The sequence below is a fragment of the Peromyscus maniculatus genome, chromosome 1 (assembly GCF_049852395.1).
Source record: "Peromyscus maniculatus bairdii isolate BWxNUB_F1_BW_parent chromosome 1, HU_Pman_BW_mat_3.1, whole genome shotgun sequence".
Classification (NCBI taxonomy): Eukaryota; Metazoa; Chordata; class Mammalia; order Rodentia; family Cricetidae; genus Peromyscus; species Peromyscus maniculatus.
In genome coordinates this window covers 101406306-101420734 of record NC_134852.1, presented here as the reverse complement: position 1 = coordinate 101420734, position 14429 = coordinate 101406306, and the positions used below count along the sequence as shown (strand labels likewise).

The following is a 14429-nucleotide window of genomic DNA, read 5'->3' as shown; positions in this document are numbered from 1 at the left end:
TTCCAGCTTTGACCTTGAAGTGCTGCCCCTAGTGAGGCAGCAGGTAACTGCTACACCTGCCTATGACCTGCCCCTGGGGCATGGCCTTTTGGGGCCCTTAAGACCTGGGATGCATACATGCTGGCCTCTCTTGGCTCCTCATGATCCTGGATGCTGGATTGCAGACCAAGTCAGAGTTCTCCAGAGAACCATGTTGGACTGTACCTCACCTCTCCCAGATCCTATAACCAAACCCCTTTACTGGTTGGAAGTCACCCCAAATTAAACCTCTTTTAACTATGAGATAAACTATGTGGAATTGCCTCATTAATTGCTACTTTAACAAGCTAGACCTAGAGGTTTACAATGACTAATCTTGAGTTAAATAGAAATGAGTTAGATAGAAATTTGTAAGCATGCAGGCAAAAATGAAGTAGTGAAATAAAAAGAATTCTAGGGGCTGGAGAGATTGCTCGGTGGTTAAGAAAGAGCACAGGCTACTCTTCTAGGGGACCAGGGTTCAATTCCCAGCACCCACATGACACCTCATAACTGTCTGTAACTCCAGTTCCAGGGGTTCTGACACCTTCACACCAATGCACATTAAATAAGTTAAAAAAGAAAGACACAAAAAATAAAATAAAAAAGAAAGAATGGAGTAATTACTTTGTAAAAGAAAGAAGAAAAGGAAGAATTCTAAATAAACTCTTATAGTCTATTAGGTAAAGTGTTGGGCTGATTAAAGAAGTACCACGTGTCAAGATCATTGAACATGAAATCTGATTTCTGCCTAAATTTTTTTTATTGTGCTATTCAGAAGGCTCTGACTTTCCAGAGCTAAAAGCCAAAGGAATGATTCCATAGATAAAGCATTTGCCATGCAAACATCAGGACCTGAGTTTGATACCCAGCACCTATACTAAAAGAGCTACCTGAGGATGACTTCCGGCCTCCACACACATGCATATACTTGTATGTGTATCCATACATAACCATGTGCATAGATACACACATCAAAAAAGGTCAATGAAAGGCATGTACATTTCTCATAAGACCCAGGCACTAAGACTATTATTACATTTAAACATGGTGCCTGAAGAGTGGTCTTCGTCTATAACCAGTAACTTAGCCCTATCCTCAACCATCCAAATCCAAGGCAAGAGGATTTTGAGTGAGGACATACACTATGCAAAGCACACCACCAAATGATTTCCTTCAGCAAATTTCAGTGAAGGGTCTCATACCCTTCCCCACCCTCCTTCCTAAACAAACATTGGCTGTGACCTCACCTGCCACTGGGAGCCTCTTCTTTCTCATGGATGCTCTGATGATGTCAGCACCATGAATTTTGTCCCTGTGCCTTTTGGCCTTAGCTTCATAAAACCATTGGCCACTCATATTCTTTAGTTGTCGGTCATCCTTAATTTTTTCAGGCAAATGTCTACAAAAGGAAAAGAAGTTTACTTTGCTGAGGACCCACAGTAAATAAACAATTCACTCTGACACTGTATGAAGAAATTTGTAAATATGAGGCAAAATGAAGCTCTTAATAATTTATGTGCCACAAACCTCCCAGATGGCTAACAAATGTTCTGCTTTTACTAAAAAAAATAATAAAATAAAATAAAATAAAACCTAATCAGAGATGCCAAGCATGATTTTTAAAGGGTTTTATTTATTTTATTTTATGTGTATGAATGTTTTGCGTGTAAATGCATAATGGGCATGCATTACCCACAGAAGCCAGAAGAGGGTGTCAGATTCCCCCCCAAGAACTAGAGTTATAGATAGTTGTGAATTGTAAGTGCTGGGATTTGAACCCAGGTCCTCCACAAGAGCAGCAAGTGCTCTTAACCATTCTACCTGAAACTTCTCAAGAGCAGATTCACTTCTTAGTTGTAGTCTTTTATGTCTACCATTCAAATGGGCACCACCAGAGAGCAGTGATGGAGAAAGCATCTCTGGCCATTTCCTCATCTTTAAAATGGGGTTAAATGTCCCATCTCATGGGGTTTCTCTGAGATTAAATTAAAACACTTAAACCACCCTCTGCACCTGCCAAGGGCCTATTAGGCATTTACTGGACAACTAGTGTGTGATAAGCAGTTCCTTGGTTCTTCCCTTTACAGTGAAATGAGTTTATCAGAGATTTTCCTGGAAATCTGTGAAGGAAGGGGGCATGATGCTTTATGCACTGAGGCAGGCTAAAATGAGGAGGTACAGGCAAGTTCCATCAGTGCCAAGGTTGCTCTTAAGGGTTCCATAATCATTCATGCGCAATGAATAACTAAAACCTAAAGAGCAAACCAACCGATGCCCTCCTAAAGCATCCCTAATTTATATCAGTTGGGAAAAAATGGTGTTCTAATCAATGAGTCTTTTAACCTCTACATCCTTCTAGTCAATAAAATGAGAATCCCAAATTAACTTTTCTTACTCATAGAGATGCACTCAGGGTAAAATCCAACAGAAAGCCTTTGGGAAACTTTGAACTCTTGAAAAATAATGTGTTGCACAAATCCAAGTGGGTTTATGATTTTTACTCAAGCTTAGATGCTCCTTGTCTATGTGGCAAGTCTGTATTAGCCAGAGAATGTGAATGGACCATTGTAGTGGCCAGGCAGGGGATGAGGACCGCACAGAGGCACATCTGGAAATGGAGAAGGAGCTGGAGGGGCAGCTACCCAGCCTCAGCAATGATAGGCTCCTAAGTATGCTTGAGGAAACAGCTTCTTTGCCTGTCACATATAAACTCTCTACTACAATCTCTCCCCCTCTCCCAAACACCTGGGAAGAAGTGATTCTGCTCCAAACGTGCTCCTCATAGTTCTTAGTCATACAGCCTGTGTTCAGATCCTGGCAGGGACAGCATCATTAGTTCACAACCCTGAGTCAGCAAAGGCCTGTGGTTCTTCCTAAATGCTTCTAATAGTGAGCTGCTCATTGCCTAAGGTTTTTGATCAAGCAGACAGCCTTGACTGGGCAACTGGCTGTAGTTCTTATTTTTTCTTCTTCCAACAGGCACAAGATTCTGGCAAATTCTAGAAGAAGAAAAAAATTGCACCTCTCCTTGGTCAGATGGAGCTCCTGGAAGGAGGGTCTTTGTTTCATATACATTTGCCTTGTGCCTTAAAAAGCAATGTGCATGAAGAGTAAAGGAATGCTTTGTGAAGAACTGTTCACCTGGCTTCAGACTGATTTTGGGGGTTTGTTTCCCAGCAGACACTCCAAAACCCCACTTGCCAGCACACTCAAGTTCTTATTGCCCTCAAAACTGCTCTTTTGTCATCTGTAGGTATTAGAGGTAGAAAAGTACAGCTGGGCTCTGGAGACTTTTCCAAATAGGACCAAAGCCTGGTTTGAATTCTATCTAAACATGACAATGGACAGGTTAGTGTTCCTTGCTTGTGAAGATGGGGGAAATAAGACCTCCCCTTGAAGACTTCTGAGATAATTCATTGAAGTGTTTTGCCTGGAAGCATGTAGCATTGCCCATCTTTTTATAAAGAGGCCAATGACCTCTCTCAGCATAGTCCCCCTCCTGCCGCTGCAGGCCTAGCCTGAGCATCACAAAGACATGCTTCCTTTTTCCTCGTTCCCACAATGCCTCCCTTCAGCACTCACACAGTATCCCAAGACTCTGTTTGCATGTCTGTTTCACCCAGTCAACTGTGGACTCTACAAACACCTCGAATACAAGGATTACATCCTTATCACCGTTTATAGTCTTCCCATGAAGCACGGAGACTGGCACAGGGTTGATACCCAGTAACTGTTTGTAGAGTGAGTAAGTCATGGAGCAGTTAAGTGCTCAACAGCCACCCCAGTCTGAGCAAAAGAAATAACGAAGATCTTGTCACTGCCAAGTTTCAGGGGACCAGACCCCACCGTAGTGGCAGGGTTTTCTGATGATGTAGGACTGCTCATCTCTCATCAGAACAGGAAAAAACAGATCATGAAATATGGTTACCTGTCAGCATACCACAAACCCTCACAGCAGAGCAACTCCCAGTTTCTCTTCATGAGATTGCTTTTGGTAACTGGAAAGTACTTTGCAATGGATCCTTTGGAGGTCTTTGCCGCTCGCTCTTGGCCTCTCTCATTTTTTTTTTTTTTTTTTTTTTTTTGGTTTTTCAAGATGGGGTTTCTCTGCGTAGCTTTGCACCTTTCCTGGATCAGGCTGGCCTCGAACTCACCAAGATCCTCCTGCCTCTGCCTCCCGAGTGCTGGAACCTCTCTCATCTTAATAACTGCCTGCAAGGCCCTGGAGGACTCACAAATAGCCCAGGCTATGTGAGTTATGCCTATGGAGACACACAGCCCCAGAAGAGACTGGTAAGCATAGTGGTAAGGACTAGGTTTCTGGCTCTTTTGTTTGAAAGTGGCAAAAGAAGGAGAATTTTTCAAATTTAATGAGGGCCATTTTGGTATTTCCTAATATGATTATTTCTGCTGGGTTTAATAACCTCTGGTTTTTTTTTTTTTCTATCTTGGTCACTTGTTATATTCTGCAGATGACTCCATATGTGTGACATCAAATACCAAGTTTGTAAAGATGTCAATCATTTGAATAATCCCCCTGCGGTGGTGCTAAAACCTTCTCTTCCAATTGCTCCGTTATCTTTCCTTTCTTCTGATTTAAGGTTGAATGAGCCATATTAGCATTGGGTTTTCTAATTGCTACACTGTCTAGCTGAAGTGGGAAAGGGTAAATTTCTTGGAACTGACACTGTTCATGCTTCATCACCCTTTCTACACATGCACGTGATGTTTAACTTAGCATAAAGAAAATGCCCGGTAAACACTGGTGGACAGCAGGACATCATTCAGTCCAAAAATGCCACTGTCCTGTCAGCCTTCCAGACCAAGTGTCCAGTAGGTCTTCTGCACAGTACCCCATCTGCCCATTAACATCTGCACAAGCTCTGTTTGAGCGAGTTCACACTTAGCCTCTGCATGGCATTTCATCCTTCTGATTTCACTACAAAGAACTTAGTCAAGAGCAAAAGATGGCCGTTTGTCTGCTCTGTATGCTAAATGCCACATTTAAACCTTTTCTGGTCATTTGTTCACTTGGTCATTCATTAATTTCTTAACATATACGAAGCATTGGGCATAAAACTCAGTCTACAGCCATGATGGCCAGTGGCCACTCTTTTCAGTGCATGGGGAGTGTGCATACTTACAGAGGAAAACAAGAACAATGGCGTTTTCCAGACTGGATTTAAGTTGTCCCCAGCCCACCTCCTTCTCACTGTGTACACACATGCACTCTAACTTCCAGCTCCTTGACATGATTGACAAAGGCCTGACATCACAGGCAAGACCTGATCAATACTACCTACTCAGATGTGGATAGGAAAGCTCAGCAGACCGGTCAAAGAGATGCTCATATTCATTCTCCTGAGTCAGTCCCTCCCCCACCCCACAAGCCCTGCAATATATTCCAGGAAAGATGATAAGATTGTATGACTTAAAAATGGCCTCAATGTCTAAACTAAATGATTCAGGCCCAGAGAACTTAAGAGACTTGCTCAGGGTAACACAGAGCCGGACCCAGAAGTTAGCTTGACTCTCAGCAATCCCGCCCCACTGGGTAAAACCTAACAAGATTTTGGTTTTTAAGGTAGTTCTCACTCTTCACGCTTTCTATCAAGCATTGATGAAGAATCTGGAAACCAACAGACCTGGAAAGAAAATGAGCTGAAATATCCCTTACAATCATGAAAAATGCATTTCTGAGATGCACAGATCCCCACAAGCTGCTGAGTAGCAGCACAGAGTGTGAAAGCCCAAGGCTTTTTTTTTTTAGTTGGATCAGCAGGACTGTCGTCTCACAGGCTGCTTACCCTCTTCCACTCTATCTCCCCATCCACTGGAGGTAGTTGAGCTACACTGTTCTGAGAACAAAAGAAAAATGCATGTGAAGCCCCCTCAATGCTGCAGCCCGGGGATAAACACTGATTTCTTTTTTGCTTTGCTTTCATGGAAAACACCATCAGAGATCCTGGAAACACAGTTCTTCATTGAAAACTGCCTTCATTTAAAAAAGAAGCAACGTCCTAAAGAGGCAGCTGAGAATCATAAGATGTGGTAGCGGTTGAGATGGTATCGACTGCAAAAAACGCCCATCACTGTAGATGTGGTTGTATGCAGATGGGGTTTGGGACGTGGTGCTGGTGTGGTGTACAGACAGATATGTGCATCAGTTTCCTGCTGGCAGGGTGACGCAAAGCACAGGAAACGCCACCTCAGCAGTATGTCATTTTCAAACCATAAAAGTCTAAAATTACACACACATGTGTGTAGTAATGTTTCCCTCAAGGGTGGAAGAGTCAGACAGAGGGCCAGGGTGGAAGAGAGGAAAACATCTATCTTGATGTCTGCTTCTCTGTTGACCTATTAAACATCTCCACTCGGGAGTTGGGGGCACAAGATGATAGCAACTTGAGCCCAATGCTTGTGACTGGAGTAGAAACAGCACAGAAGTCAGATGATGTATTAAGAGTAACCTGGGGCTGTTGCCCTCCCATGTGCACGCTAGAGACCTTGTGTGGTAGAATATTATTTCAAGGTGTGTTACTTTTGTTTATGTTGCATTTGATGAACTCTGTGAAGCTGTGTTACTGTGCCCGTCTAAAACTCCTGATGGGCTAATAAAGAACTGAACAGCCAATAACAAGACAGGAGAAAGGATAGGTGGGGCTGGCAGGCAGTGAGAATATATAAAAGGAGAAGTAGCCAGAGAAGCAGGAGGACCTGGGGGCCAGCCACCCAGCTACACAGCAAGTCACAGAGGAAGTGTAAGATTTACAGAAGTAAGAGAATGGGAAAAGCCCGGAGGCAAAAGGTAGATGGGCTAATTTAGGTTAAGAAAAGTTGACAAGAAGCAAGCCAAGCTAAGGCCAGGCATTCATAATTAAGAATATTAATAAATCTCCATGTGTGATTCATTTGGGATCTGGGTGGCAGACCCCCCCCCCCAAAAAAAAAGTAAAAACCCCCTCCAACCACCTTGTGAGGATTTCCCCTGGGTCCAAGTCCATATGCTATACTGACAGCTTGGATAGTTTAGGAAGTGAGGGTGTTTCCTGCATGATGTTCATTTTTGTCATCCATGAAATCAGGGTGGAAGGCAGCCTACAACCTACACCATCCCCAAAGAGTCTTGCATGAATTTGGACATGAGCAATTGGAAGCATTAGATGTGTGGAAAGTGGCAAACCAGCTTCCATGAGAGTATAAACCTTATCCACAGCCTCACTGACAAGGATTCTGAATCAGTGGCTGACTTTATAGAAAACAGTACAAGAGTCCTCCATGGGCATCCTCAAGCTATGGGATGGCTGTATTCCTAACGCCCAAAACAATTAACAAATGAGAGTCATTAGCAACTGAAATCCTAGTGCATGAGAAACTGAGGCAGAAGGAGCACCACATTATGAAGCTAGCCTGGGCCACACAATGAAGATGGGAAAGGGGCTAGAAAGATGGCTCAGTGAGAAAAAGTGCTGTCTACACCAGCATGAGGATCTGACTTCAATCCTCAGAACCAACATGCAGCCAGGTACAGCAACATCTATAAGCCCTGCACTTCTATAGCAAGATGGGAGGCAGAGACAGGAGAACGACTCACAGCCCACATAGCCTGATGCCTGTAGTGGTGAACAATAAAAGAGACTGCGTCTCAAAAACTGTGGAAATGGAGGGCCAATACCCAAGCTTTTATTCTGACCTATACATGCATTCCATGACATTTTCAAACCATAAAAGTCTAAAATTACACACACATGTGTGTAGTAATGTTTCCCTCAAGGGTGGAATATACATATACATGCCTGCATTCACACACACACACACACACACACCGAGTAGATAGTAGTGGCAAGTTTACTTTTCAAATGATACTCACTATAATTAACACACCCCTAGATTGGCTTAGACAAGAAGGATAACTGAAGCTGTAAAACTGTGTTAGAACAAAATTTAGATTTTTAAATTTCCAATTGACAGTCCTTTAAATGGATAAAAGTCATGGGATAGTAAATTCCTTAAGGACTGGGACCATATCTTCAATCATCTTCAGATACCAATTGCATTATCCTCCAGGGCAGTTTCTTCATTTACAAGATATGCATCTATATGTTATTGCATGAAAAATAGTTGAGACTCTGGGGAGTAATTCCTTGATAAGGAACCAAACTATTAGGCGGCGCTCTCTGTGCCTTTTGAGAGGCACAAGCGAGTTAGGTAGGAAGGAGGATTCAAATGTACCCATCGCCTTTTGCATGCCAGGAAGATTAAGAAGCATTTTTACAATCTGACTTGGTTAGGACCTGCTCATTCTTGGTCTCTGAGTCGAAGCTCAGAAAGGAGGTTAAGTGACTTGCCCTAATGAGCCACAGCTGATCAAGTACTGGTGATGGGATTTGACTCCAGGGTCCCTGTGTCAATGACTGAACTCTCGTTGTTCAGTTCTGAAAGAAAACTTTCAACGAGCAGCATGAGACAGACATAAAGTGCTGGACCAAGATCATGGCTTTGTCAGTGACCAGCTGTGCGATCCTGGGTAATCCATTTCCCCTCTCCCTGCTTTGTCATCCTGCCTGTCCGTAAAATGACTGAGGCAGATTAACAACAGCATGTCTTGCCAGAGCTATCAAGCCATAACTGACCAAAGAAGGAAGATAAACTGTGAAGGATTACAGAGGAGCTGCTGAGCCAAAGCCCCAGGAGGATCGTTTTCAGAAACCAGAGACCCTGTCCCGGGCCAGACACAGAAGAGACTGAGAACCACTGCCTACAAATCCCTTTGGCTCCAAAGCAACTTGGTTGCAGAGCCACATTCTTGGGACACATCAAATGAGGCTCTTTCAGTAGGATCCTCAGTTCTGTGACCGTCTGCCCTTTCCAGTGCACATTGGCACGAGTCCTAAGGGCCTGGCCCCACCTGTGGTCAAGTCCACAAGAAATTCTTGGTGCCTAGTTAGAAAGATGCCCAAGAAGTGTTAGTAGCTAGGACTGACACAAGACTTTTTGCCACCTCTAGGCTTCTTCCTATCATGTATTTACAACAGCAATAAAACAGCAGTGCCAGGAACCCTCAGAATCCTGCCAGGTCCTCCCAGAACAACAGACTCAAGGAGAATCTCCCAAAGGACACAAAGCACTGCTGAAGAGGCTATGGCCCAGTGGTTCCTTGCCCCTAAGTGGACAGTACAGTCCTAGCCTTGCCAAGGCTCAGGGCTGTTACGAGAAGCACAAGAGGATAAAGTTTAGCAAAAGGTTTGTAAACTGTAAGTGGGTGGAGCATTAATGCTGCTGCAAAGTTCTGGCGGCTGAATTGGTATCAGTCCTCTACATTTGCAGGTGACATGGGAGAAAGCATGGTCCCATTCTCATGATCACAGCTCCATGTCAGCCTGGTATCATGATTGACACCCCTCCTCCACTGGCATGTCTCAGAGAGAGAAAAAGTCAGTAGAGATCAGGATTTGACTCTCACTTGTGACACCTACTAGTTGGCCAAATCACCCACCTCTCACATAGTAAATTTCCACATGTAATCAACTGGGGTCATCATATCCTGTTCCATTGCTCAAATGCACAAAAGAGAGCAAGATCAAGAGAAATAATGAGCATCTTAATCCCTTTGTGACTTGCCAAGCACCGTTCATTTATTGTCCTTGGTAGCAATGATTGGACACGCTGTAGTGCTTGAATTGAGCTTTTTTAATAAATCATTCCTGTTCAGTGAGAGTCAATACAAACAAATCCATCATTTGTAGCCTGGGTATTCCAGGAAATATGAGCATGGCTTATTTTTCCTTCTGGAAATCTGGGATTGGGACCACTAAGCCAATACCGCTAATTTACATTCAGGAACTCTTTTGCTGCTTTCAAAGCCCATGATCACAGAGACAGTAAGTAGGTGGCAGGACCCAGACCCTAGAAGGGACAGTGAATAATTAAGTCCAGCCACTCAGCAGCATGCTCTGTGCTCTTTCTACTGTGCAGATGAGTGAAAGTGACAGGGAACATTTGGGTTATATCCAAAAGGGATCGTAGGTCAAGTTGGCACTTTTCTTTGAAGGACCCAAGTCAAATGGAAAGTTGACCTGTTTGAAGAGCACTTTTAATTTTGCTCTTAAAACAAATTATAGCAATTCTGAAAGTATTTAGAAATATGAACTACTTCTCTTATTTTTTAAACTTTAAAAATTAAAATTTATTTTTAGTTCTGAGCCTAGCCTTTAACGGCTGAGCCATCTCTTATGGTGCACGCCTTTAATCCCTGCACTTGGGAGGCAGAGGCAGGTGGATCTCTGTGAGTTTGAGGCCAGCATGGTCTACAGAGCGAGATCCACGAAAGGTGCAAAGCTACATAGAGAAACCCTGTCTCAAAAAACAAAAAACAAAAATTAAAATTTAACTTAGGTCACAATTCTTTATCAAAAAAAAGTCAATGGATATAAAACTACATACAAAGTTAGCTGAACATAGTAACATATGCTCATAAATCCCTTATTTATGAGTCTGAGACAGAAAGATCCTGAGTCTGAGGCCAGATTGGATTATACAGCAACACTGTCTCAATCTCAAATCTCTCTCTCTCTCTCTCTCTCTCTCTCTCTCTCTCTCTCTCTCTCTCTCTCTCTCTCTCTCTCTCTCTCACACACACACACACACACACACACACACACACACACACACACACACACACAACTACCAGCTACATTTCTTTTCCTTTTCTGTATTTTAAAATTTTCATTTTTCATGTGCAGTATTGAATGTGGGGGGGGAGCCCCCCCTGCACACATGCTGGTGTGCATGTGCTCAAGCGTGTTCACACAGGAACATGTGGAGACCAGAGATTGACAATACATATTCATCCTCAATTGCTCTCCATCTTACATTTTTTTTATACAGAGGCTCTCACTGAAGCTGGAGCCCACTCATTCAGCTATACGGGCTAGCCAGTAAGCCTCAGAGGTCCTCAGTTCCTGTCTTCCCAGCAATGGAACTATAAACACATGTGGCCATGCCTAGCAGGTCATTATGCTTAGGTGGCAAACACCTGAATGACTGAACTATCCCTCCAGTGCCTTTTTCTGTTGGTTATTTGCTTTTTGGTCTTGTTTTGTTTGTTTGTTTTTAAGAGATAGGGTTTTATATAATAACCTAGGCTAGCATTGAACTCCAGGCAATCCTCCTGACTCAGACTCCCAAATTCTAGGACTACAGAACAGACATAAGCCATCATGCCTGGTTCTGTGCCTCATTTTAAACTGAGTCAAAAGCATCTATGGGTATGTTTCTGTTTGAGGAGGTAGGATGTCACTGTCTTACCCACACTGATCACAAACAGTGAGCTTAAGTGGTCCCATCTCACACTCCTGAGCAGCTTGAGCTACAGGTCCACGCCACATGCCTGGCTAAAGTTTAAACTGAGACCCTATTTCTAGCAAGAGTATAGTAGGTAAAATTAACAAACATCAGGAGCTGGGGGAGTGGCGCGCGCCTTCAACCCCAGCACTCGGGAGGAAGAGGCAGGCAGATCTCTGTGAGTTCGAGGCCAGTCTGGTCTACAGAGCGAGATCCAGGACAGGCACCAAAGCTGCACAGCGAAACCCTGTCTCGGAAACCAAAAACCAAACCAAACGAAACCAAGCAAACAAAAGGAAAGAAAGAGAGAAAGTAGCATCAGGAGGGAAAAGTTCTGTCCAGGAAGTTACTCTAAAATTGGAATGCATAAGTTTAGGCTGCAAGACAAACTACCAGTTATGACTGAAAAGAAAACAGCCCTATTTTCTGTGGACCGCCTCTTCCTTCCCTCATACCCAAGTACTCTCTCTTACCTGACTCTCTCCTCTTCAGCCCTCTTCAGGGCTGCATCCCGCTGCAGAACCTTTAAAATGGCATCTTGTTCCTCCTCTGTCAGGAAGCTTAAGTCAATCATTTTGAAGTGTACACACACACACACACACAAAAAAAAAAAAAAAAAAAAAAAAAGTAACAAACGAGGCCTGGGATTCTCAGGGGAAAACAGCTAAAATGATAACCAGGATGATTACAGGATACAAAAATGAAATATCTTATTTGGTAGGAAAAAGTCTTGTCTGGGCTCCACAAAGGTTTGAGGCAGCTGACATCAAAATCCTAAAAGTAAGGTCCCTCGAGGTAGTAGCAGTCTGTGGGATGATGAACAGGTCTCAGGAAGATGCTTCATTCCTTTCGTGTGCCTTCAGCAACATTCCTTGAGTGTGCCCTCTCTGGACCAGCCTTAGACACAGACTCTCCACGATCACCACCATCTTGAGAGACAGCCACCTTGGTGCATCCCTGACCTGCAGGATCAGGAGACAACAAACACCAATCAATGAGAAGTCCCTGTCTGTAAGCACTGCTCAGCGGTACATTTTAAAATGACCAGAGGTGATGGTTTTTGAGCGGAGGAAACCAGTTCTGCCAGCTTCCTGAGCTCAAGGTCAATGTGTCAAAAACATGCTTCCACCCAGTTCTAGATCACAGAGGTGGAACACACAGCGATGCCGGTCAGTGTTTAACAACCCACCTGAGCAGTGGAGGTTCTCTCCCTAGAAATCCCTGCCTAAAAAGTGATGCTGGAGTTCAGCAGGGCCAGGAAGAGGCAACTGCAGGTGTCAAGGAATTATGGGGGGAAAAAAACAGAAAATAGAGATTCTAAGTGCTTGCCACTTTTGCAGGTGGGAGCATTTTGCTGGCGTCCATCTGTATTCTGTAATGCAGCAGAACTCACCCTGGGCAGATCTAGCACATGCTGTAGTTACTGTTGGCTCAGCTGCACCTCCAACCTTCACTAGGCCTGGAGGAACCTGCCAAGCTTGTCTTTCTTCATTTCTGAACACTTAATGATATGCACATATAAACTGGGGGAAAGGAAGCAAGAGAGAGGGTTCCAAAACACTCCCATGCCAAGTCAGCAGTTTTGAGTCACAAGACAGGTAAGAATCCTATTTTACCAGAAGTATCCTAAAAATGGGTGAAATACGAGGGTGAAATTTGAAGAATGCCATGAGGCAAAACCTTAGAGATGATTTACTCGATTATGGGTCCTTTTAACAAGTCTAGAGCTGCCTATGTGGAACAGACTCTCAAAGCCATGTGCTTAAGCAATTCTTAAAGCAGTCCCATTTAAGAAGGAAAAAAAAAATGTGTACACAAGTGAGTGGAGTTTATAGATAGATACCTTGCAAAACAGAACTACTGGGCAGCTACCATAGGCCACTGGCTTGCTAGCTATAAGCCATTAATCAAGTTACTCCACCCGAGGTCTTACCTGCTCCTCTATACTCAGCATTAGGATGTTCTTCACAGACTGTAGTGGTTAAGTAAAGCAGTGACTATAACAAGAACGTATCTTGCACCCTGTACCAAAACCAGCCACTGAAAATACATCCTGGCCTCCCTTTGGAGCCCAGACTTTTGTTGCCAAATGAGACTGTGCTTGGTCAAAACTGACTCCAACTTTTTTGTTTGTTTTTCTTATTGATTTTCTTTTTATAATTTGTTTTGATTTTCATTTTTTGTTGTTTTTTTTTTTTGATAAAGAGAGAGAACATGCAGTTGGGTGGTAAGGGAGGTTGGGAGAAACTGTGAGGTGTAAGGAGAAGAATATGATAAAAATATATTGTATGAAAACAATTTTAATAAACATTTTTAAAAGAGAAAAATAAATGTTCACTCACACACCCAAAGATTTTGCTTGGTTGTCTGTTTTCCATTTGTCTTTGTGATAAGAAATTTGAGCTTCATAAACAGAAACTGATGACTTTGTTTCATTTTCCTGTAGCTCTTTTATCTTGCCACAATAACTACACACACACACACACACACACACACACACACACACACACACACACACACATCTATCTATCTATCTATCTATCTATCTATCTATCTATCTATCTATCTATCTATATGAATACATTATTTCAATAGTCTCTTTTTAAAAACTTCATGTACTGGCATAAGCTATACCCTGCCTGTCTGCCTTGGAATCTGCTCATTCTTCAAGGCAGATCAAAATTACCACCTCCATGAAGCCTTTACTAACTTCTATAGCCAGCAGTAAAACCTAGCATACATTAAATTACTGTTCCTAACTTTTCATGCCCTCCCTGCAACAGACTTGAACCTGACCCACCTGATTCAGGATCACTCTGGCTGACGCACAGCTACAAAAGAAAGAAACAAATGCTTATTGTTAGAAACCACTAAAGTTTCACATTTGCAGCAGAAGCCTAGCTGATACAAAGCATCCTCCTTTGCCATATGTGTGTGTGTGTGTGTGTGTGTGTGTGTATATATATATATATGAATGTGTGTATATATACATATGTGAATATATATTTCATGAATACATATGGATATTTATTTCCTTTATCTGTATATAATTACAATAGTGAGTG

General features: G+C 42.9%; 1 protein-coding gene across 16 annotated transcripts in view; it reads right to left on the bottom strand.

Annotated features, from left to right (window-relative positions):
* Positions 1 to 14429, bottom strand: part of Sytl2 (synaptotagmin like 2) — a 108463-nt gene that overhangs the window by 50960 nt on the left and 43074 nt on the right. For 6 of the 16 annotated variants that reach the window (XM_076547060.1, XM_076547042.1, XM_076547075.1 and 3 more), the window contains exons 1-2: positions 11838 to 12077; positions 1269 to 1420 (exon numbers count right to left, since the gene is read on the bottom strand). In XM_076547060.1, the coding sequence (XP_076403175.1) occupies positions 1269 to 1420; positions 11838 to 11938 (253 nt within the window). In that variant the 5' untranslated portion in view covers positions 11939 to 12077. Of the gene's footprint in view, positions 1 to 1268; positions 1421 to 11837; positions 12327 to 14164; positions 14196 to 14429 lie in introns of those variants that run through there. The other 10 variants (XM_076547089.1, XM_076547101.1, XM_076547123.1 and 7 more) reach the window with 4 other exon arrangements.